The 26,743-nt window shown below is 34.9% G+C and overlaps 1 protein-coding gene across 12 annotated transcripts in view; it reads right to left on the bottom strand.

Moving 5' to 3' along the window:
* Positions 1 to 26,743, bottom strand: part of VPS54 (VPS54 subunit of GARP complex) — a 78,003-nt gene that overhangs the window by 5,309 nt on the left and 45,951 nt on the right. For 11 of the 12 annotated variants that reach the window (XM_049115582.1, XM_049115580.1, XM_025469127.3 and 8 more), the window contains 13 exons: positions 26,282 to 26,337; positions 24,988 to 25,084; positions 21,359 to 21,699; positions 18,143 to 18,272; positions 17,330 to 17,511; positions 16,586 to 16,698; positions 12,823 to 12,886; positions 11,537 to 11,642; positions 10,515 to 10,602; positions 9,642 to 9,763; positions 9,462 to 9,542; positions 2,084 to 2,191; positions 73 to 167 (listed from right to left, as the gene is read on the bottom strand). In XM_049115582.1, coding sequence (XP_048971539.1) covers positions 73 to 167; positions 2,084 to 2,191; positions 9,462 to 9,542; positions 9,642 to 9,763; positions 10,515 to 10,602; positions 11,537 to 11,642; positions 12,823 to 12,886; positions 16,586 to 16,698; positions 17,330 to 17,511; positions 18,143 to 18,272; positions 21,359 to 21,699; positions 24,988 to 25,084; positions 26,282 to 26,337 — 1,583 coding nt within the window. Of the gene's footprint in view, positions 1 to 72; positions 168 to 2,083; positions 2,192 to 9,461; positions 9,543 to 9,641; positions 9,764 to 10,514; positions 10,603 to 11,177; positions 11,279 to 11,536; positions 11,643 to 12,822; positions 12,887 to 16,585; positions 16,699 to 17,329; positions 17,512 to 18,142; positions 18,273 to 21,358; positions 21,700 to 24,987; positions 25,085 to 26,281; positions 26,338 to 26,743 lie in introns of those variants that run through there. The other variant, XR_003144841.3, reaches the window with a different exon arrangement.

A 26,743-nucleotide genomic window follows, 5' to 3' on the forward strand; every position in this document is an offset into this window, starting at 1 on the left:
AGAAAGAAAAGGAAAAAAGTTGCTGATTTCACCACTGTGGGGGCACATAGTAAAAATATGTCACAAACATACCCATTTTGAGGTCCTCCATCATTTATCACATTTAAATGAGATAACTGCTTTTTCAAGTGGAGTTTATAACTTGCATTAATTCTTAAAAATAACATCTGGAAAAGAAATAAAATGGTTTCTTAAAACTCTACTGAAATAGAAGACACAAGCATCTGAGTTACCAGTATCAAATCAATATTATGTGGAGGAAGTATTTTTTAAAAAATCTTTGCTTTGGCATACACTTGTAAGAAGCTCCTCTTAGGTATTTAGTTGCTATTTTAGTATAATTTTTCCTCCTTTTTTGGAGAAAAGCTCATTTTCCCCTTATCAGCAGAACTTCTTTTAGAGACGTAACTTATCACTGCCTTTCTGCCCCTTAGAAGTCCTCTAGGATATATAAGGGGGACTGACCAAGACAGGTAAAAAGAAATGGAGAATTCTGTAATATATTAAATAGGAATGTGATAGAAAAAAAAGTTACAATGGTAGAGGCAAAGGTACTTTCATCCTTCCAAACTGGTAAAATTACTTGAAAGTATTTTATTGCTCCTGCATGCACATTTTTGTTGCAATGACCCAAAACTTCTGTGGGAAATAGAGTTACTCTCTGAAAACGATTTTGTGGAGTAACATATATCTTCTGTTGGGGGAAAATATATGTAAAGTCATCTATGGAAGTTTTGTGGAATTACTGGTATTCAAGTGACAATACTGACATAAAATCTAATTCTTACTCAGCTTTGACAAGAGCTCCCTTTAAATTATGATGCAGATAAAAAAACACATGGAATACCTGGATGCCCAGCTCCCTGACCTGGCCATAAGAACTCAAGATGACAAATCCAGAAGGTCAGAATCAGAGGTGGGAGATTTTACACTTGGAATGAGAAGGATGGCTTGACTGGGAAGAAATGAGGAAGAAAAAAGACCCCCAAGTGGGTGCTCCATATCTTATGGCTCCTTCTCAGTCCTCAGTGAGCCCTCAAAGGAGTTGGATGATATTTAATCATGAGTTTGGAATGATTAATGAAAATCTAGGGAAGCATGAAGAAAAACAGTAATAGCTACTATAGGATGGAAGTCTGAGGTGGTATGGGAAAGGAGACCCAGCAGAAGAAAGAGTAGACAAGAGACACTAAGAAAGTTACTTTTCGCTCCCAAAACTACCATTTCCATGTACTCAACCAATTAGAGGTAAACTCCAATAACAAATTTATCTGAATAGCAAAAATCCCAGTGAAAAGTCATTAGTCATACAACTAGGCTTGTAGTCTAACACTGTATCATTCTACAGCTAGGCTTGAATGAGATAACCTGGTATAGAGGGAACACGCTAAGGTGGGTAAAGATGATTGGAAAAAAAAAAATACTGGAAACTTCTAAGTACCAGGAGAAGGGAACCAAGCAAGTGGGGGGGGGGGGGGTGGTAGGAATGTTGGTGAACAGTGATGAGAATTCTGTGTAACATTTTTATAGGAAAGATTATAGGGACAAAGGATGGATACTTCAGAGGTGAGAAGTGCCAAAGGCTACCCATTTTGCTGTTTTCCGTTATGCCTACTACAGATCACTTGTGCTGATCTAACAACTATTAATGAGGTATACTGATTGAGTTACTTTATGTGTCTTATTAATTCCATCACTAATTCCTCCACTATCCCATTTGGATTATAAGAACATCAGTATATTTGACTGTTGATAAATGCCAACTCTAATTTTCAAACTAATAATATAATGAATGATGGAAGTAGACTCTGAGATCTCTGATAGTCAATGGACAAATGAAAAATCTGCTTTTTATAATTGCTGACATAGAGCAGAACAGTATTGCCCTGGCCTGTTAGAGCTAGGGGCACTTTGAAATCAGAAATTTTCATCCACGTTCCACAGGTCAATGTAACAGCTGAAAAAACTAATAATCATATTGGAATATGAACTAGGCTTAAATGCACCAAAAGTATGTAAAAATACTCCAATTCTGCATGCATATGTTATATATCAAAAAGCAGTTTTAGGAATTACTACTCACTTGTGTTTGTTCTTCTGGAAGAAGATCAAATATAGCTTCATGCATTTTTGCCATTTGCTTACAAATATTCCTGAAACAGGCAGAAGGAACGGGAGCTTTCACCTCATACTGGCAGGGAAAAATAATGAGAATTATGTCATATCCTCTGGATTGTTTAATGTTCCTACTGTTCCCTCAGACGTAGGTTTTCAGCCCTTACATGCCTAACTCTGATATTGTTGAAGCTTACACTTCAACTATGATCTGTGCTACTCATGCAAATCTCAAGAACTTTTCATTAAATATCCTAATCTACTTTGAGAAAGCCGGCATAATTTAGTGGCTAAGAACATAGGCTACTTCCCTTAAGATTGACTACTTCGGTTCAAATCCCAGCTCTTCAAATTCTTAGCTATGTGACAATGGGCAAGTTAAAGTTACTTCATTCTCTATCTCAAAGAGCTTGCTGTGAGGACTTAAAAAGATGGCTCATAAGGATACACAACAGTGCTTGATACAAAATATTTACACAAAAAATGTTAGCTACCAATCTGGCTCAATATACAATGATGAATCTTTAGGCCCTCCAAATGAACAGATTATTTTTAAACATAATTTTCAGAATGTGTCAACATGATCAGATCTGAAATCAATAGGACTCTGGTAGGATTAAAATTTTTTCTTTTGTAGGTAGGCCAATATACAGTAATCATATTTAGCCTCACTATGGTAAAGAAAGACTTTTCAGCAATGATCTATACTGAAAATTTAAACAGGTAAATTCATTTTACTATCCTTACAATTGAACAATACACCAATATCATCCATATAACCATCTCTGGCCCACAGTTTATAATTCACAAATTATATACTATTTTAATTTACAAGACTTGTCTGGGCTAAATAATTTACTTTTTTTAAAGATTTTATTTATTTATTCATGAGAGATACGGAAAGAGAGAGAGGCAGAGACGCAGGCAGAGGGAGAAGCAGGCTCCCTCCATGCAGGGAGCCCGACATGGGACTCGATCCTGGGACTCCAGGATCACACCCTGAGCCGAAGGCAGGCGCCAGACTGCTGAGCCACCCAGGGATCCCTGGGCTAAATAATTTAATGTACTAATCTTACAGAGTTTATTAAAATGATGAGTTCCAATATAATGCTCTTAGAACCATGTAGAAGTCACCATGTGAGTGCACCAAAATAAGAAAAGTTGTGATCACCTAGCGTTTTACCTTGCCTCAGCCTGAAATATATAAAATACCCCCTTATCTTTTTTTATTAATAACACTTTTAAGATACAATTCACATACCATAAAATTCACCCTTTTAAAGTATACAATTAACTGGTTTTTAGTAAACTCATACAACCATCACTATTAATTTCTGAACTTTTTCATCACCCCAAAAGAAACCCATAACCATCAGCAGTTACTCCCTATGCCCCACGCTCCCCGGCTCCTGGCAACTACTAATTTCCATAAATGTAATCATACAATATGTGGCTTTTTGTGACTGGCTTCTTTCACTTAGCATAATGCTTTCAACAGTCTTCCAAGTTGTTAACACGCATCAATACTTCGTCCTTCAAGGGGCAGCATGATATTCTACTGTATGAATATACCATAATTTATCTCATCATCAGCTGATGGACATTTGGGTTCTTTCCACTTTCTGGCTATTATGAATAATAATGCTATGGACATTCATGTACTGGTTTCTGTGTGAAAAATGTTTTTTAATTCTCTGGGGTGTATACTTAGAAATGGAATTACTGTGTCATATGGTAACTTTAATCTTTGAGAAAATGCCAAAATTTTTTCCAAAGTAGCTATATCATTTTACAATCCTATTCAGCAGTGTATGAGGGCTCCAATTTCTCCACATCCTCCACCAATACTTGTTATTGTCTGTCTTTTTTATTTAGACATCCTAGTGGGTATGAAATAGTTATTTCATTGTGGTAATGTCCCCATATCGAACTACCATCCTGTACTGGGTTGAACAGTATCCCCCCCCAAATTCATGTTCACTTAGAATCTTGTAAGGTCATACTGGTTAGAGTGGGCCCTAAATCCACTGACTGGTGTCTTTATAAAAGAAAGGAGAAGGAAATTTAGACACAGACACACAGAAGGAAAATGGCCACATGAAGACAGAGGCAGAAATCGGAATGATGCATCTACAAGCCAGAGAATGCCAACAACTGATGGCAAGCACCAGAAGCTAGAAAGACTCTCTGCTAAGGCCTTTAGAGGGAGCATGGCTGACAACACTTTGATTTAGGACTTCTTGCCTCCAGAACCATGAGAGAATATATTTCTGTGGTTTTAAAGCCGCTCAGTCTTTGGTAATTTGTAATGGCAGCTCCAGGTAACTAGTACACCCCCTAAAACCTTCCTTCACCTCTGCCTCCCCTAGAGATGCTATCCTTTCCATCTTACCTTCACCATCATATTTCTCCAGTCACCAAAACTTGATACTGTACTCCTTTATTCTCAACCCTTAAAATTTGGTTCTTGCCACTACCCAAAGCACTTTCCTCCACTATTAACAACAATCTTCTGAAATGTCTTTCTGCAAAAATCACTGAAGACATCTTAACTTCCAAATTTAGTAATTTCCCTAGGCATTCTTCTTCCTCATTGCTCTGCAGTATTCACACACGTCACACTTGAAACATGGTCCTTGGTCCTCATGGAATGAAATGCTTTCCTGATTCCTCCCCTCCTGACCTTCCTCGTCTTATGTCTCCTAAGCACAAAGCTTCCTCAATTTTACTCCTCCTTATTGTCCCCTCTTTCTCTCTTATCAATCTCAACCTAACAACTTCTAATATATCTCTAGTCCTGAACCATTTTATTAAGTCACACATTTCCTAAATGTTCCATACCATCCCTGAGTTTACCATGAGCTTTCCCCAACCCGCTCCTCTTTCATGTTTCAATTACTATTGCTGGTATTACAATCCTCCTGCTCACACAGACTGGAAATCTCCCAGTCAGTTTTTATTCCTCAGTGGCTAAGTGCCATCAAATGTACTTTCAGATTATTTTGCACATTCCTACTGCAGGTCAGAATTTCTCAACCTCTACACTACTGACATTTTGGATTACCTTGTTTTTTGTTGTTTGGGCTATCCTGTGTATTATATATAGGATGTTCAGTAGCATTCTTGACCTCTCTTCTCTAGCTACCAGTATCATCCCACTCCCCAAACTGTGACAACCAAAAATGTTTCCAACACTTCTGAAAGTCCTCAGAGGACAAAGCTATCTCCGTTAAGAAACACTGCCCTAGGTAAGGTCTTCAAGATTCTCACCTGAAAAAAATGTAGTCACATTTTAATGAGTCCAAATATAAGGTCAACAAACATTTAATAAAACTGACTAGTACACAGTAAGCTCTGGATACATATTTTCTTAGATGTGTGTATATATGAACATGTGTGTGTGTGTGTGTGTGTGTATGTAGGTATGTAGGTGTATGTGTGTGTGTATGTGTGTGTGAATGTGTATGATTGAATGAATGCATCAGATACTATGCCGGCTAGTGTACAAGGATGAATCAGAGACAGAGATCTCTGGGGAGCGGACAGCCTAAAAGCTGATTGGCAGTCCAGAAAGTGGATCCCGCATGCCACAAGAACCCGGGTGAAGGAAATATAGGCAACAGCATAGATGGCTTCCAGAGCAGCACACCTGAGCTGCTGAGTCTTCAAATGAAAAAAAATTAAGTGAAAGCATTCCAAACAAAGGACACGCCATATCACCTCAAATCCACTGTACATGCTATCTGATAAATCCTTCTAAAGTGCAATTCTAATCATGTGATTTGTTAATTTAAAAACTTTTGGGTTCTACTTCCACAGAGATAGCACAGAGAAACTGTCTCACTTTGGCAGAGCATAGGAAGAAGAGGTGACTACCTCAGACAGAAAACTAACATTTTCACAAATTCCCAATGGCCATATATGGACTAGCATATGTTTACAGTAAGTGAGAATTCTGGCCACAGCGCAATCTGCACTCACTCACAAATTCTTCTCCACAGGTCTCCAGGTACTCACAAGCAACACTGAGGTCAGAACTGGAGACCACAGAGTCACTCTCAGTAGTAACACAGGCAAGCAGGAGGTAACTGGCTGCCACTAGAGAAAAGGAACAAGTGCTGCCCACTTCCCTGCACCCTCCTCTTATAAAAGGAAAAGCCTAAAGTCATAGAGAAAGGGCACCAAATTCTTTTATCCCCAGGGCTGTGAGGATAAAAACAAAAAAATACTTCTAAGCCCAGGATCAAAAACTAATCAAAGCAGAGGTTGGCTACCACTGGAGGAGGGGTGGGAACACTGAGAAGGCTTTACTTCCAAGTCTGATTCCAAGACTTATAATAATGCTATGATAGTTACAACATTAAGACAAGGTATTGCTGTAAGACAGACTTACAGATCAATGGAACGGAATAGAAAATCTGAAAATAGACCCACACAAAAAGAGCCAATTGAGATTTTCAACAAAGATGCCAATGGAGAAAGGACAGTCTTTTCAACAAAAGGTGTCAGAACTATCCAGAAAAAAGAATATATAAAAATCAACTAGAAATGGATCACAGATATATACATAAAACCTGAAACAATAAACCTTTCAGAAGAAAACACTGAAAACTATCTTTGTGACTTGGATTATACAAAAATTCCTTAGTATAGGACATAAGAACCATGAACAATAAAAGAAAAAACTGGTAAATGAATTCATCAAAATTTAAAAACTGTTCTTAAGACACTGTTAAGAAAATGAAAAGATAAGTGACAGACTGGGAGAAAACACTTAGGAAATACATATCTGATAAAGGACTTATATCTAGAATATATAGACAACTCTTAAAACTCAATAACCCAATCTTTAAAAGTTAACTAAAAGTTTAAACACTCTACCAAAGACATGGGTGGAAACGAATACATGAAAAGGTACTCAACATCTAAGTTATTATGTAAACTAAAACCACAATGAGATACTATTCCATACAGATACATTAAAAAACAAACAGACATACAATAGAAAGCACTGGTGAAGGTGAAAAGCATCTAAACTCTCATATATCACAAGGAGGGGGAAAAATGGTATAGTCCCTTTGGAAAAAAAAATTGGCAGTTTTAATGAAGTGTCACAAAGTTTTACATTTCTATACAACCATCAATCTATTCGAAGGTATTACACAAAGAAATGGAACATGTGCCCACATAAAGATGTGCACGTGAATGTTTATAGCAGCATTATTCATAAAAGCCAAAGACCAGAGAGAATCCAAAGGACTATCCACTGATAAATGGATGACTAAACAGTGATACATCCATACAGTGGATACTACTCTGTAACAAAAAGGAACAAACCACTAGCACATATTATGAATTTCAAAAGCACTATGCTAAATGAAAGGAGCCTGGGACAACAAGCTACATTCTAATTCCATTTAAAGGACATTCTGGAAAAAAAACAAACTACATAGATGAAAATCAGATCAGTTGTCAAAGTTTTGTGATGTGGGGAGAGAACTGACTACAGAAGTGCTCCAGAGAATGTTTAACAGTGATGCAGCTGTTGCGTATCTTGATTGTGGTAGTTCTACCAACACATAGGTTAAAGTTAGCCAACTGTATACTTAGAAAGAGTGAATTTTTTGGAATGCAAGTTATAGCCCTACAAGCCTGACTTAAATTGTTTAGCTTTCCACTGGAAGTCAAAACTCTTTATTTGCCTTTCCACCATACCTCCCATTCCTTGGTTCATTCACCCTAATACATTAGCTAAGTGGAATAACTTGCCTTTGTTATTAACAACATCAGCAAAAGCATTAGCAGCCAACATTTACTGGAAACTTGCTATAGTCAGACATATGATAAAAAAAAAAAAAGGCACTCCATATAAATATTATCTCATTAATCATCACTATAACCTTATAAGGCTCTATTATTTTCCCCATTTAAAGCCAGAAACTGAGGCTTGAGGAGATTAATTTGCCCAAGGTGCTTCAGTGGCTATTCTGGGACAAACACTGAATGTGAACTTAGGTCTATTGGACTCCAAAACCCTTCCTCTTGATTCCTACCCGCTATTACCTCAGAGCATCTCATTAGCTCACCTTTATTTGACCTGATCATGCCTATGTTTGTTTAAAAGCAAAACTTACGTGCATGCCTCATCCATGAGGCTTTCCCAGATCTCCCTCCTCAGCTGGTAATCAGCTCCTCAAAAAGCATTAAAAGCTCTAATAGCACAAAATCAATTCTGTACTTATGGCTCTTGACATACTCTACCCTCCTGTTATAATTATCGATATGCTTCTCCTATTAGATATTTTACTATTTGAGGGACAACACTGAAGATTTCTTCACCCTATGTGTCCCACGTACCTCACACAGTTCAACTTCCTGAATGAATAAAGGAATGAATGAATGAATAAATTATGGCTGGGACATTAGTTTAGCCAGTAGTACAATTAGATGCTAATGTTTCAAAAAAAAGAAAAAAAAAAGATGTTAATGTTTCATTCTATCCAAGCAATGGTACCATTACTTATTAGCTTTTTAGAATCAGCCTCTATTACTGTGTTATCCTTCTTTCCCTATATTAAATTTTCAGATAAGAAAACAAAAAGCTACAATTAAGAGGCTAACCCAAACCAAATACTGTAAATACTGTCTGTTATCTTGGGATGAATTAAATACAGAGCTAAACTCCCAGGCAACCCATGAAAACCACCAGGATATGGAGTGGCAAAGAGAGACTTGCTAATACTGGGAGAATGTAATAGGTCAAGGTAACAGGAGAAGTAGGAAGTTGAAGTAGGAAGATAGGAGTGAAGAGTGAAGGGTAAGGCAAAGTGACTAGGCCTGATTAAGTGGCATTTTTCTAAAGATACCTTCCAGGATGGGGAAGCCCTGCTGGAAACCACTGCTTCTTTTAATGACCCATTTGGAATGGGAAACAAACAAGAAACAGATACTGAAATTGATGATCTATGAGGGAAATAACAGAGCACCTTAGACTCTGGCACTTCAGGCTGGAAAATAAGAACACACCTTATGACAAATTATTTCTCTATTCTCATCTTTGTTCTCTCAATTCTGTCTCTGAAAGACTTTCAGACTAAAACCTAGTTTGAAGAAGGTACATATTTGTCAATGCAGCTAATATAAAAACTTCTATATACGGTTTCTATCATTCTTAAAATAATCTCCTCCTTCCCCGTTCCAACCCCTTAGGAGATGATTATCCATTATTCAGGCAATCTGAACATTCTATTGAGTTTTTCTAAACCCTAAATAATTTGATTGTTTAGACAACTGTGAAAAGGCATGGTACCTTTAATCAATGCCTAATAATTTCCATAAATCATTACCTTAGATAATAGCTTGTCAAATAAGCTATCCATTATCGCTACAAGCTTAGCTGATATTTCAGCTATGTGGTCATGGTAGTCCTGTAACGAGAAAGAACATTATATTTTAAAGTCCCTGTGTCACATCTAAAAAGTACTTAACAATTATGAAATTCCAGTAGAAAATAGAAGGAAAAGTACCTTAGTGATATGATCAAAATGCCTAAGCATGCTATATTGCTTAGGCTGCAGCCGAGCTTCAAAATGAGCCCGGATCACAGGAATGTAGTGCACAATTAACTGCAAACAACGTGAAGAAAGAGCTGAAGATCCCAGTAGTGAATATATCAGGGAGAAACAAAACAAGATATTAGTGGAGTTTAATTAAATATCAAATTAAATTAAAAATGTCAATTATTTTCACATACTTTATTTCATAAATGAAGAACACACTGGCAGAAAGCAGCAACATTATTTCACTTTAACAAAATGATTTGTGGGGCGCCTGGATGGCTTAGTCAGTTGGGCAATCTGACTCTCGGTTTCAGCTCCCGTCATAATCCTATGGTCATGGGATAGAGCCCCATATTGGGCTCCATGCTCAGTGTGGAGTCTGCTTCAGATACTTTCTCTTTCCCCCTATGCCCCTCCCCACTCACATGCTCTCTATCACTCAAATAAATAAAAATCTTTTTAAAAAATGATATGGAACTGAACGATGTAGTAAATATGCTGCTTTCCCCAATGAACTCAAGTTGTTAGTATTACAGACATGAGGAAGCTAACGGGACAACTGATTCTCTTCTGACATCCAGATACCTTTCACCTCAAAGCACCACATATGTATTATATCTTAACATTTTCTATAGTGATGCAACTTCCAAATAGTGGAAATTCCTCATAACATTTCCCTAGAAGTTAATTTTTCAGTAACACACAAAAGAGTGAAGTAGCATTTACTACTTTTAGAGCCTTTAATTAGAGTCATAAAACATCAGGTATAATAAAAACACAATGAGTATGGTGATCTCATTGTAAAATCTCAGCATGTGAATTAAAAGCAAGAATCCATACCCAAATTTTTTGTCGTTATTGTTTTTAGTCCAACAACTTGCAGTGCACCAGCTCCAAGAACTAACTGGCAACTTCTTGAATTGAAGTACTAACAAAGGAAGGAGAAAAAAAAAAGCCCAACAATTTATTAAAAACTGTTCTATATATGCTGGCGTTGTGTTTACAGTTCTAAAAATACATTCCTCTTTTCTCTCATTCAAGGACCAAATGAATTTTCTAGTAGAAGCAGTTAGGATCTATTTATGTAATGACAAAAAAAGGGGGAGGGGTGTTCCTAAATGATATTTATTGTCTGGTAGGAAAAAAGTGGAATTCTAAAAAACAATTGTTCAGAAATTATAATCTGCATTCATAAACTACTTCAGTTTCACTAAAACAGCACACTATATGTTAATTATACTTCAATTAAAAAAAAACTAGTTCAGTTTCAGTCATTCTTATTGGAGAGTCTTATTTTCAAAAGGGTAACAAAATCTTTCTGGACTAAAATATGACAACTCAATTTGGGGGCAGAATTAATTGATTAGACATTTGAAAAAAAACTTTTTCTTTATGCTAGCAGTTAAAAATATCTGTTAAAATGAAATGGCTGAATAAGATTATCACCACATTTTCATTTTACATCAATGGTTCTGAAAGAATGATTTAAGAAAAATCTCTAACCTTAGTGAGATGAATTTTGTAAAGTTCAGTGAATTCCTTCCATGCACATTTGAAACCAGTCCAGGTTTTTTGACCTAAGTGGCCTCAGTCATGTTCAGCACCTAACGAACAAATCATCTCCTGTCTCCAATGTCATTAACAACTCTATGGGTATAATGAGGAATCACTAAAAGTGAAGTGAGAAGGAAGCAGACGGCCTTCTTCCAGTAACATGTTGTGATGCAACCACAATCAAATGTCACAAAATTAATGTCTTAAAAATAACTTAACCCTGAAACGTCTTAGTTTGAAGGTTAGTTATACTCTAATGAGTTACTTCTTCCAATTATTTTTCCATCACAGAGTGAAATCATACACACCTTCAATAAATCTGACAGACGTGTAAGCATGTCAGTAGTAACAGATGGGATATTGTCCACACACTGGCAATATTCAAGGATAATTCTTATCAAGAGCAATACAGTTCTGTAAGAAAAGAAATATGACCCAATAAGCACTCAAAACAAGAAAGTTAAAATGATTCAACACATAAAAGTCAATACTGATCTTGATAACTATGAAATTATGTGTTTTACCTATAAATGCAGCAGAGTAGGGACTAAGGTGAGGCAAGACAGATTCCTAGGGTGCAAAATTAAGGGCACTCATTTTCAGGGTCATGCAATTACAGGTAGAATGAGTACCTTAAGTTTTATGCATTGGCACATAACTCTCTGTGTGGCATTCCTAATAAGTAAGTCTCTTCAATAAGACATCCTGGGGTATCCTGGGGCGTGGAGCCTGCTTGGGATTCTCTATCTCCCTCTCCCTTTGCCCACCTCCCTCAAAAAAATATATGAGAGAGCAAGTATCCCATTCCTTGGCATTTCAGAAACACTGACAAAAAGCCTACCCAGTGTTGCTGGTTATATAGTAGGTGCTCAATCATGAACTGCTGAATTAACAATGGGAACCTAGTCTTGATTTTCTTGGTTAGACGAAAGAGAAACTGTGGCTTCAAAGAACAATGGTATCTCCTAAACAGTTACTGGTAAGTCACAAAAGGTTTTCTTAACATGAGGAAGTTACCTGAACATGTCATAAACTGAAAAGGGACACTACTGGGAGGTTAAATAAGATTGAGGTTAAGGTGAATAGAGCCATTATGGGACCTCCAAGTTCAATGAGATGCTCAGAAATGAGTGATCCACGTAAAATAGTTTTATAAAAGTCTGAAGAAAAAAAAAGTCTGAAGAAAAAAAAGTCTGAAGGATATCAGAAAGTAATGATTCAAGAAAGTGCCTAGCCCTTATCACAGCTAAATTGTCAGACCATGTATTACTCTCCATGCATATTTCTAGTGTCTGCTCTACTGGGCAGGGGTCCACTGTTTATCTTTTGTAATATTCTCTCAGAAGATAAAATATTCTCCCCTTAGCTAGGGAGCCAAATTTTGGGGGGAGTGGTCTTTTTGTCTGAAGAGCCAGAGGGGTACCACTTCCATCAAGCAAGAGTAACAAGATAAAGGATAGTTAAGGAGAGAAGTCATAATTGTTTATAAGATTTGAAATCATTAATCTAAAATTTCCAATTCACATCAAGGGGAATTAGAAGACTTATGTTTTAAAATAACTGACTTAATAATAAAGAAAAATGTGTCACTCACCCAACGACAGCATACTGTTGTCCCTCAACAATGAGAACTTCAGCTGGTTTCCTTTCTTCTGTAGCTAGAGAGTTAAGCAAATAACCATGAGAGACATAGGAACAAGATGAAAGAAATTATTAGAGAAAAAAATTTAAACTAGGAAAAAACTACAAAAGATTTTAGGGCCCAATTTAGGGCCTAGTAGGGCCTAAAACTATCTTATTTCTGAAAACAAATGTTGACTTCTTGAGAAGCAATTTGGCACAGAATAAAATATATTAAGTTTGGAATCAGAGAAATTTGGATTTGAGTTCCAGTACTGCTGGTTACTGGATGCATGACCTGTTTCAATTAGCTAACTTCTTTGAGTCTCAACATCTGTGTCCATTAAACATGGATAACAGTATTTATCATTCTATTGTTAACAACAGAATTCAGGACTACAAACCGCCTATCCTAGGTCTGGCACATGGTAGGTGATCAGTAAGTGGTAAGGAAAAAAATATTAGTTTGAAAAGGCAGAACTAGAATTTCAACTGATTATCTTTATTATAATTCTTAGAATACAAGCTAATTCCTATATTCAATGGAAAGAGTATATCTTTAATTTATATTTATATATAATATATATTCAATTTTCAATTTTACTACAGAAATTACTGTATTTTCAGCATGTGGTTTTTTTTATTATAAAACAAAATTCAGCATGTTGAGGTAAAAAGAACAGGAGACTGGATTACTGTCCTGAATCAGCCAAATCAATTAGATTATCATGAGCGAGTCATCATGCTTCCCTCAGCTTCAAGTCCCTTTGACTTGGCATTAAATATCTACCTTCCTCATTTCTTTAAAGGAAAGAAATTCAGTGATACAATTTCTAACTACAATTCATTCTGTATGTCGGATTAAATTTTTGAGGACAGGGATAGTGTCTTAATCAATTCTCCACATTGCAGAGAATCGGCAGAGCACAATAATGTAGAGAAAGGGTCTTAAAGTCAGTCTGCCTGAATTTGGAGCCCAGCTCTACCACTTCCTAGCTCTGTAACCTTAGGCAAATTGCCTAATCTCTTTGTGCCTCAGTTTCCATATTTGTCAAATGGGAATATAACAGTATCAAATTTGTGGATCTATAAATGAGATAACAATGTAAAGTATTTAGAACAAACTGTGTAGCATCAAGTAAGCATTCAATTAAATATTAATTGCTATCCATTAAATTGCATTTCCCCATGCCTAACCAAGCAGCTAGTAACTCATTAATGGATGGTGGATGAATGAATAATAACCAAGGATCCTTAACTGGTAAAAACTAGTAAAATGTTAATGGACTTCTAATAGCATGTACTTTCTTCTTGCTCAGGGCGGGGGGGGGGGGGAAACTGGGACAGAAGTAAGGTATATAAAAGAAACCTCTTATTGTCAGTATCCTCCAAAGAGAAAGTAAAAATAAACAGTTCACTTTGAAACACACACACACACACAACCCCACAGTTAACTTAATCACTCTCTCATTTTAATTAAAAAATTATTATGTTTGCATGAGAGTGAATTGTAACACTTTGAGCTATTCAGGGAGAGAAAACATGTCATAGTCATCTAGCACAGCACCTCACAAAGTGAGAAGTCATCAAATACAGCCTGAAAGAGTAAATGAGAGATAAATCTTATAATTTTATACTTGTGATATAAAATAATCAGTGTTTTATTTTTTCCTTCAATCTTTGCCACTTGAATACTTTTGCTTTGCTATCCTGTGATCAGTTAAAAGACTGTGACCACAATCCAACACTGTCACCTACTAAACAATAATCATGAGGCAATAGAAATCTACTTAATTCATTCAATTCTTCCCTCTGTCCTGTATGAATTACTCTACTTTACACCTGTTCTTAATCCCACCTCTCTTGTCACAGGGTTAGAAGAGACAGCCTTTCACCTCAACCCTAGATTTAATTCCAGGAGCCCTGCCTCACACTCAGTACATGCCACTCTTCTGTTTATTCTTCTTCCTCTTTCTGTTAAACATAAAAATATAATTCAGTTTCTCTCAATTCCCTGAGTGGATTAAAGTAATTACCTAATTATTCTCTTAGGTCTCTAATGCTACTTCACCACTCACTTTCCCTTCACAACCAAACTTGTCAAAAAAGGAGGCTAGATTTGTTTGCCAGTCCTCACCTTCCAAGTTACTCAGTACTCAACTACCAACTGACTCTGTCACTCTACTGAATTATTAAAATTGCAAATGATCTCCTACATGTCAAACTAGTGGTCACTATTTGTCTTTCACTCAGTCTTTCTCTTGTAGTACAGGCGCATTTTGTGCAAATGTTGATATACACAATTCAAAAATATTTCTATGTAAAAATATTAAACTTTTATTAAATGCATCTACATACTCCATTGAAAATATCTGATAATTGGTTGCCTCATGCACCTCTTGATCATGAATTCAAGTCCCATGATGGGCATGGGGTCTACTTAAAATCAAAAAATTTAATTTGTAGTTTTTATTTTTTAGAATACAAAACTTATTTTTTAAGATTTTATTTATTTATTCATGAGAGACACAGAGAGAGAGGGGGCTGGGGGGGCGGGGCAGAGACATAGGCAGAAGGAGAAGCAGGCTCCACGCAGGGAGCCCAATGTGGGACTTGATCCCAGGATTCCAAGATCATGCCCTGGGCCAAAGGCAGACGCTCAACCACCGAGCCACCCACGCGTCCTGAAAACAAAACTTTCAAAAAACTATTGGACAATCTTATAATTTCAAATCTGGTACTACAGGGTAAATTGTACATAAGCTTACATTATTATTACCTGACAACTCCACTTTAATTGGCATACAAAAGTATCTTTCAGTCATTATATTTCTTTCATATGAAACCCAACAGTCATTTGATACCAATAACAATTCTTTTCTTGAAACTAATTTTTTATTTTTTTATTCTTCTGGATTTCCTCCTATCTCTCTGGCCCTTCCTTCTGAGTCTCCTTCATAGTTTTCTTTTTCTACAGTTCTTTACATTTTGGCTTTCTCTATTATATCACTACTGCATTACTTAAGGTTGCTAATCCACATCTTTTTTTCCATTAGGTTTAGCCCTTTTAAAGGAGTATTATAGGGCAGCCCCGGTGGTGTAGTGGTTTAGTGCCGCCTGGGGTGTGATCCTGGAGGCCTGGGATCGAGTCCCACGTCAGGTTCCCTGCATGGAGCCTGCTTCTTCCTCTGCCTGTGTCTCTGCCTCTCTCTCTCTCTCTCTGAATAAACAAATAAATAAATAATATTTAAAAAAAATAAAATAAAGGAGGATTATAACTGTTAACTCTGTCTTAATATTTGACACATAGTAGAAGCTTACTAGTGTTCATGTCTTTAAACATGGTACAGTGAGCATAGCCATTAAATTATATAAAGCTGGTTTCAAATCTCAGCTCATCATTTGTACAAATTTCCTTAATCCCTGGAAGCCTTAAATCTCCTGTTAAACAAGGTTAACAATAACATCTTCATCATAAGTTGTTGTGCTCATAAACTGGAATAATGCATGTAAAAGCAATTGGCCCAGTGTCTGGCATATGGTTAACATTCAATACATATCTGAAATTATTATTACAAATTACCACAGATAACTATTCCAGTCAATTACTTACTAAGCTGGCATTATTAGTTCTAGGCTTTTCAAGAAGCACTGTCAATTCAAGAAATGTTAAGCATTCCTATAAAATGAATAAACAGTATAAAATCAGAAAAGAGTGTGTGAAAGAATACACATACCCCCTGACTTTTTTTCAGGTAAAGCAATCTTTCCACCTGATATAGAATCAACAAGATCCTGAAATTCTGCAGGAACATCAGCTTGCTTCCAGCGCTCATTGTCTAAGAGGAGGCTATTCAAAAGAGGAAAAAAAAGAAGATAAACTTTAACAATATTTCAATACCATCTTCTTTGATTGAAAAGAAAAGATAAAGCTGAGTACATATGACTTTTTATTGTCATATCTTTTAGTAATAATAAAGACACTACATGTATCTTAGTTAAATTCAGGTAGACCTCATATTTACATTTTATACAGTAATGGCCATTAGCTGCTAATAGTACTAAGATTTCTAAAATAAATGTATACCTTAATAAATTAAAATAATTCATAATTTCATAATCATTCAATATGAGTACTTTCAGAAAATATTTCTTTTTATATTTCTTAGTCTAACCAAAAAGAATCGTGAAACATAATTAAGTTCCCATTGAGTAGGAAAGGAAAAGTCAATCTATTGAGGATTTTTCTGATTAGTACTTTAATGAAAATAAACATTCTTTTTTTTTTTAAAAATAAACATTCTAATTCCACTTTGAAAAGCCAAGAAATATGATTTTAATTCCACAATCTGCCTTTAATAAAAAAAAAAAAAAAAAAGAAAAAAGTTTTTCAGGGATCTGGTTAGCCAATCAATTAAATATAAATCATGTTTTGTAAAGAAAAGGGAAAAAACTGAACAGAATGAACATGGTAATGATACCTGAGCTTAGTTTTTCTCTCTTCATGAAATCTGTTTACAAATTTATTAGCTTGGCTCTGAAGTGCTCCAAGTAATGACATACTTTTTCTTCCACAGATCTGCTCAGTATCTAAAATGAATGTTTCCATTAATCTAGAAAGTGTTATGAATTCCGTGGAATTTAGCTTCTCAAGAAAACCATCCTAAATTTTAAAGATAACACAAAAATCATGACAGAGAGTTAGGTATAACACCAAATAAGAATAAGCTATAAAACCAATTTAGTTTAACATATGTTAATTATATTATCTTAATAATATATGTTAATGCATAAACATTACCTTAAAATCATTTTTAATGAAGTTTCTCAATACTTCAGTTCCAGAAATTGAACATAAAAAGCTTAAAATGCCTAAATTTTACACTGATCTCTTTATAATATAGTAGCTCAAATAAATTCAAGTCATACTATAAAATGTTCACAATATTGGATTTCAACCATTTTCATTAATATAGTGGCTATACACACATATATGTAATATGTACATATATAAAATAGCATATTAACTTCAAATTAATTAAGGCATTAAATTTAAAAATTAGTCTTTCAATCTTTTTTTTAAAGAATAATAAATTTTCTTATTTCTTTTATTTGGATTATTTTACATTTCAACATCTTCCTAATTGGCCACACCAGTATCATTAACCTTATTAAATATTAAAAATATAATATGCATTATAGGCAACATAGGGACACAAGCAAGGATATGATGCTAGATCTTCAAAATAATTACACTTTGCATAAAATATCTAAAATTTCATCAAAGAACTAACCTTTGCTCTTGACATGAGAAATTTAACAGCTCGATCATGGCATATATCTGAGGCACTATACAATAATTCCTGGATATTATTTGCCAGTTTTTCTAGCTCTAAATCAGTTAATTTCATGTCTTCATTGACCCTGAAAATGACAAAAGAGATTAAGTCGTGGAAAATTGTGAGTATATTGTTCTCGATGGGTAGCATACCAATAAAAACCAAAAAGTTGTAAATTCACATCTGATAAAAAATTCTGTGATATATCAAATGCTTTTTGTGTGTGTGGTGAAACATCACTTAAACAAGCTCAGATAATACAAATATTTTACCCTAATAATATATAAAAATAATTTTCTCCATCTATGCATGGGTGCCCAGGATGACACACTGGAAGGAGGAAGGAGAGATGTTAGTTCATGACAGGCACTCTTTTTTTTTTTTTTTTACCTAGAATTATGAATGATTGCTAATATTCAGTTCAACTGAACTAATATTTCCTGAACATTTATTGTGTTTAAGTGCTAGGTACATGAGGGGACACAATAGGTGGCTGTCCTTAAGGAACAGTTCTGTGGGAGCTGGTATCAAAATAGCACTGGACTCTTTATGTGGAAGTAATAAATATGAGTTCAGAAAGATAAACATATGGGAAAACAGAAAAAAGACTCATATTACTATACACAAAAATAAATTCCAGATGGATTGCACATCTAAATGTGATGAGGGTGGCAACAAAGCTTCTAGAAGATAACATAAGAGAATATGATCAGGGCCTTAGGATAATTTGGAAAGATTTATTAAATAAGACAAAGAAGGGCAGCCCAGGTGGCTCAGCGATTTAGCGCTGCCTTCAGCCCAGGGCGTGATCCTGGAGACCTGGGATGGAGTCCACGTCAAGTCAGGCTCCCTGCATGGAGCCTGCTTCTCCCTCTGCCTGTGTCTTTGCCTCTTTCTCTCTCTGTGTTTCTTGTGAATAAATAAATAAAATCTTTAAAAAAAAAAAATAAGACAAAGAAAAAAAAAAGCAAAAACCACAAAGGAAAAGAGTGAATCACAGGATTACATTAAAACTAGGAACTTTTGTTCATCAAAGACCCCAAATAAGACTAGAAGATTCTTATAATCTGGACAACCAACAAAAGGATTGTGTTGAGACTACATAAAAAACTCCCATAAATCAATAGGTAAAAGAGAAACCAATAGGGAAGTGGGCAAAGAACTTGAATTGGTTCTTCACAGAAGAGGACATCCAAACAGCCAATGAATATATGAAAAACGATCTCTTACCAATCATCAGGAAAATAAAAATTAAGACTAATATACCTGCAACATATCCGCCAGAATGGCAAACATGTGAAAGACTGACAGTTATCAAGACTAAATGAAGATGTGTAGTGACAGGAGCTCTTTCACATTGCTGATGGGATTGCAAATTGACCATTCACATACCTTATTCATAGAATATTCAACAGAAATGCTTATAACATGTGCACCAAAGACACTTAAAAGAATGTTCACAACAATCAAAATGGAAATAACTCAAATTTAATTTATGGTAGGATAAATACATTGTGGTATAGTCAGAAAGTGAAATATTCTGCACACAAATTAAATTACTGTTATATGCAAAAACTTAGAAGAACATCACAAACATAATAATGCTGAGTGAAAGAGATTTGAGATAAAAGAATATGATTTCATTTATGGTTCCATTTATATAAAGTTTAAAGGCAAGAAAAAAGAACCACTTTTCATGGATTCCTTTGGTAAAGAGTAAAAACATAATCACAAGAGGGGTTTCTAGAGAGCTGGTGATGTTCCATCTCTTAACTTTGATGATGATTACTCCAGTGTATTCACTTTGTGATATTTGAGGTGAAAACGGATAACCGATGTATTGGCCTATATGTGCATTATGCTCCAATTAAAAAGTTAAAACAAAAAAGGCAGGTACCAGCTCTTTCTCCTCTCCATCCTATTGTTAGGAATTCAGATTTGATTATAAAAGCTGAAGCTGCCTCTTTAGAAACAGATGGAAGCTACAAAACGAGGATGGCAGAGCTGCTTTCGTGATTGTGGACCTCTTACCTCTGAACTGTTGTATCAAAGAAACTAATTCTATGCTACAGAGGTTTTTATACCTTTTGTAATAGTTTCAGACTGCACCGTAACCAATAAATGTGAAATATTAGCCTGAACAGAGAAAAATATTTGTATTAATATGTAGTTCAGGGTTTTCTTTTTGGTGGGGATAGGAGTATGATAGCTGACTTTATGCTATAACTGTAACCTTTATAAGCTCCTGGGACATAACCTGACTTCTATAAAAATGAAAAAAAGTACATACCAAATTCTTGTTATTCTTAATAACTAAATCCAAACTGTGTTCTTGGAACTGAAAGATTTTATTAGCTTTGCTTTGCTCTATACAAAAGATTATTGGGACAACAGGTGAATTTTAAATTTGGTTAGATGGTAATAATGTATCAATGTTTTTTTTATTCTAATTGGCATATGGTAATTATTTAAGAAAGTATTCTTGTATTTTAGGAAATATACACTGAAGAATATGGAGATAATGGTACATCATGTCTCCAATCTTTTGCCAAATGATTCAGAAGAAAGTATTAACAGAGACAAGAAGAGAAGGGAGCAAGAAAGAGGAAGGGAGAGAGAAGGCAATGCAGTAAACTGTTAAGAAATGAGAAATCAAGGTAAAGGATATATGACTTCTTTTGTACAACTCCAGCAACTTTTCTGTAAATTTGAAATTATTTCGAAATAAGTTTTAAAAAGTCAGGTTTGAAAAGATGGTGTAATCCACTTGCAAATTCACATCTTTGACAAAAAAATGGTCAATCGAACAGATCTTCACTATACACAAAATACAAAGGTATCATAGTAGAAGAAAGAAAAATAAACAAGGTAATGCTTATCTGATTTCCAAGACAAGTTCTACCACTAGTAACTTTAAATAAGTGGACTAAACTCTCTGAAATAAGGCATTTAATTAAATGGTTCCTTTCCAGCCTTAAAATTCTGCAGTTCTCAATTACTTTACATTCCATACATTTTCAAAAAGATATCTGTTTCATAAAGTTAATTTATTTTTGTTAAATTAAATTCCAATACTGAAGTTCATATGGTTCTTGCAATAACCTGTCTTGTTGAAACCATTAATAAGATGACTCAAAGTCATGTAAAGTTCGCAGCAGTCACTATACTCACATAATATCCACACCTCCTGGAGTAGCAGATGATGATGTCTGTTCTTTGCTGGATGAAGAATCAGTAGTACATTCTGGTTCGGATACCGAATCACTGCTGCAGGGCTCACTATTTGGAGATGCATTTCTTTGAGAGGTAGTATCAATTGCTATAGGTGTTAATTCACTCTCATTGAATGCATCACTTATAAACATGCCTTCATGGATTAAATAAGCCACCTCTGTGTCCAGTGAATTGTCTTTTGTAACATTCTTCTGTTGTGAAATCTCTTCCAATTCTCTGGTCCTTCGGTTTTTGTCGAGAACTGAGAGAACAACACTGTGAATGATATTTAACGTTGCCTATAAGAAAACAGGATACATTTTTAAAGGATTTAAAATAACACATATCTAAAGTTCCCAAAAGTGCATTCTGCATATTTACTTTTGAATATCTTATAAATGAGCACCAATGTCATGCATATTAGAATTTCTACCAATTTTTTATCACACAGTAAAGGTGACTGTGAAAAACAAGAGAAAGCTTAGTAATAGAATTCTGTATTTTAAGTGATTTTGTAAGTTGAAATTTCCCTAAAATATATTGCATACATATTAAATAGTTGAAATAGCTTACACTAAACAAAACATAACTTGCCTATCATATATCTGGTATAGAGTTAAATAGCCAGAATATATAAAGAACTCTTACAACTTAACAAAAAAATCTGATTAAAAAATGGGCAAAAAAAATATTTCTCCAAAGAAGACATGCAAATGGAAGATTAGCACATGAAAAGATGTTTAACATCACTAATCTTTAGAAAAATGCAAATTAGGGATTCCTGGGTGGCTCACTGGCTGAGCTCTGCTTTTGGCTTGGTGCATGACCCTGGGGTCCTGGGATATAGTCCTGCATCAGGTTTCCTACAGAAAGCCTGCTTCTCCCTCTGCCTATGTCTCTACCTCTCTCTTGGTGTATCTCACAAATAAATAAATGCAATCTTTAACAGTAAAGAAGATGCAAATCAAAACTAAAATGAGAGACCACCTCACACCCATTAGGGTGATATTATAAAAAAAAAAAAAAAACAACAACAGGTGTTAGAACATGGAGATATTGGAACCATTGTATACTGGTAGATTAAATAACAACTTCAAATAGTTTGTTCTTGTAATATAGTAAACACTTATAAACAATCTTTTCTTTCTCTTTTTTAAAGATTTATTTATTTGAGAAGAGAGGGAGAGAGTGTATGGGGGAAGGGTGGAGAGAGTGTATGGGGGAAGGAGGGGAGAGAGAGAGAGAGAGAGAGAGAAAATCCCAAGCAGACTCCACACTGAGCGTGGAGCCTGATGCAGGGCTCAATCCCACAACCCCAAGATCATGACCTGAGCCAAAACCAAAAGTCAGACACTCAAACAACTGTGCCACTCAGGTGCCCCCAAAACCACCTTTCCTGATCACAGAAGTTATACATCCCTTTGTGGAAAACTTAGGAAAAATAAACAAAAAAAGAATAATAAATTCAAATTATACTGTCAAAAGATAACTACCAAAAAGACAAACTCTTTGTTACACAAAGATAAAAAGATAAATCTTTTTAAAATAGCTGAGCTCATACTATGTAAATAGGTCTATATTTTGCCTTTTTACTTAATGTTATAATATACACATTTTTTTTTTACAACATTGAAAATCCTAGCTGCATGATAGTCCATAGTAATGAATATATCAAGCACAATTTACCATTCCTCTACTGTTAGACATCTGGGTTCTTTCCAATTTGTAATTATTTAAAAATTCTCAATTAAAAATGAACAGCTTGCAATTAACACTACTTTTCATTGAAATCATACCCTTACAGAATCACAAACTTTTTTCAAAGAAAAAAGTACCATATTTATAGATTATATATCATCTTCAGAGATGTTTTACAGAAGTATTAGCTTATGGGGTCTAAAGGTAAAAATGAGAAATGACAACTATCACAAATCACTGTTCCCATACTCTACATATATCAATAAAAATTTGGCTTAATTTAACTGATACAAAACCTAAAAGTGAAATAGCTATTTAAAAAATTACTGGCAAAAGATACGAAGCAATAGAAGTACCATCCATAAATGAATGGGATAAAGCAGATGTAGTGCACACGTGCGTGCACACACACAGATATTAGTCAACCATAAAAGATTGAATCTTGCCATTTGCAACAACATGGATGAATCTAGAGGGCAAAATGCTAAGTGAAGTCAGTCAGAGAAAGGCAAATATCATATGATTTCACTCATATATGGAATATAAAAAACAAAACAAAGAACAAAAGAGACAAAAAACCAGACTCTCAAATATAGAGAACTGGTGGTTGCCAGAGGGAAGGTGGGTAGGGGGTGGGTGAAAAAGGTGAGGGGGATTAAGGGTACACTTATCATGGTGAACACTGAGTAATGTATAGGATTGTTGAATCATTATAATGTACACCTGGAACTAATATAATACTGCATGTCAATTATATTTAAATTTAAAAATTACTGGCAAAATGTTAGCCAATTCTATAATTTGCAGTGTAAGAGTTCTATACATCACAGACATGCAATAACAGAAGAGTATGTGATACAGTCATGGTGGGAATACAAGAAAAAGTGAACACATGGCCTAGTGTTTGAGCAATCCACAGATACAGTTTTGTTCTCTATCACTCTCAATAGGTGGGGTCCACATTTTGGCAGAAGTCTAAATTAAGTGAATCACATTTTAAAAAAACTTTCCCACTCAGATATACATGACTTAACATCACTCCAATATTGATAAGGAAAAGTCATGTCACAGATAAGTACCAAAGTCCCCCAGACCATTTAATAGGATACTTAAGAGATGATAGGGAAAAAAAAAAGGGGGGGGGGGATGATAGGGATGTTAACTAACACATGTAACACAATACTGCCATCTGATAATCCAAAGAATGTTAAATTTCACAAACAGCCTGTTACATTCAGTAATTCCTAATGACCGTCTTATTAAAACACAGCTATGTCATGTTGGTAATTCTAACCAAAATGTATTAGTCTATGACATCCTCTCTTCTGAAAAATGCTGTGTGGCATGTGTTCTTTTCCTTATACTGAGTGGCTTAAAATTAAGTGATTTGACTACTGAGAATAATTAAATGTAATGTATAATCCTCGACTGGCTTTCAGATTAAAAAGTGAAATAAAAACCTAAAATGAAGGACGTAAGTAAAGCAATTTAAATTTGAACTATATGTTAAAAAATACCATTATAGCAACATCAACTATTTCTAGAAAAAATAAGTGGTTTGGAACAGATTTTTGAGTGTTTTATAATATTGTACCTCTAGATAATCCAGAGAGATTCAAGAATCACAAAATCACAAGAGGAAATATTACTGTATAATATTTAATGCAAAGCAAGCATTATATTTTTAATATAAAACAAATCATTAAAAATTAGAGTATCAAAGTACTCTGAAGCACTTCAAATCTTACTTGAAACCAAGCTTCTTTAGAAAAATTACAAAAATAAATTGTGTTTTTCTTCTAATTTTTTTCTGTATGTATGTTATACATCTAGAAAGTAGACTTACTTTTAGGGATATTCTGGACAAACTGATAATCACATAGGCTTACCTTAACTCTTTGTAGGAAAATTGTAAACTTAGAGAAAATATCCTTTAGCAAATCAAACCACTGAGGAAAATTCAACATTCTCATCTGATCTGCAAGCCTAAGGGAAAAAAAAAAAATTCAACAAAAACAATGACTGTCTTTGGGCAGCTAGAATTTATTTTTTATTTTTATTTTTATTTTTAAGATTTTATTCATTTATTCATGAGAGACAGAGAGAGAGAGAGGCAGAGACACAGCAGAGGGACAACCAGGCTCGAGGCAAGGAGCCTGAGGCGGGACTCAATCCGGGGACTCCAGGATCATGCCCTGGGACGAAGGCAGGCACCAAACCGCTGAGCCACCCAGGGATCCCCTAGAATTTATTCTCAAAAGATGATTCTATACTTAAGACATAGGAATTTATTTAAGTTGATAAAGTTTCATAGGGAAGAAAATTATAAATAACTGACTCTCCATGTCTATAGGGCTTTTAACAGAATCTAAATAACTTAATTTTTCCAACTACTAGTGATACCAGCATTGTTACAGTTGCTTCAACTAATTCTGAAACAGAGTTTTCGCTAGATAACAATGTGGAAATTAAAACTCCTCTATTCTTATTCTTTGAGTTTGGCCTGGAGAAGTTTCACAGTTATCCATATTGCTATTTATACCTTGGCCCAGTTAATAAAGTTTAGGGATCTATATGAAATAGAAATTCATAGAATCTATCACTTATCTTCTCAAAATGAACGAACAGGAATTTCAGGGGTGAAAACAAAAAATTACAGTTAGGCAATTCAAAATCACATACTCAAATTTCTCAAAGCCAATTAGAAGCTAGGCTTTAATTACAGAGCTAAATAATTTAAACTTAATACTGCGATTCCTCTAAAATGGATTATCTTCAATTTCCCTCCTCCGTATCTACATTGTCCTTTCCATCCTCTTTCTAACCTGAGAGGCTGACCTGCTAGGCTTGGCCAATGAGGAGCCCTAAAAAAAAGACTGGAAAGAGCAAAGGTACTGGTAACTCCATTTCCCTCCCTGAGAGGCTATCTCAAGATGATTGCCTCTCACACTGACAATCACTTCAACTATTAGTCTTTTTTTTTCTTCAACTAAGTGTTCTCCTTCTGAATCCTACTAATTTTTCTCATCCCTTGTCCCTTAAAGGTCCTGCGCTGTCACTTGTGATTTTCCTACACTCTACCCAAACCTGAGTAAATAATTCCTTAACTAAATCCTCCTTAAATTATTTTAATGTGTCATCTTTTCCCTGACTGATAACCCCCAACCTAATATTTATACTTACTTCATAACAATATCTGTGTCAATTTCTTCTATTTGTGATACTTTATTAATCACACACTGCAAAATTTAAGAAAAAAAATTTGATTAATGTCTTTAAAATTTTAAGTACTAAATGGTTCATTTGTATATTAAAAATGACCTCAGTGACTATGAAGATCATTTTACTAGATTTCTCTTATGGCTTTTACATATACCTCAAGGTGTATAAAAAACTGCAGGATTATACCCTTAGCCTATTAAATAATTATTCCAGGGTATGCTTGAACTGTATTAATTTAAATCCCCTACTATTTAAAACTATTCAAAAAACATACATCAAACAAACAACACACAGAACTATAATTCTTAGGAACAAGGTAAAAACCCCATATAAAAATTTCAAAAGAAATTCATTTGGGGGGTTATGTTTTCTTGCAATATACTCAATAGTTTTTTTTTTAAAAGATGCTTAGCCCTCAGGAGA

The sequence above is a fragment of the Canis lupus genome, chromosome 10 (genome assembly GCF_003254725.2).
Source record: "Canis lupus dingo isolate Sandy chromosome 10, ASM325472v2, whole genome shotgun sequence".
NCBI classification, from domain to species: Eukaryota; Metazoa; Chordata; class Mammalia; order Carnivora; family Canidae; genus Canis; species Canis lupus.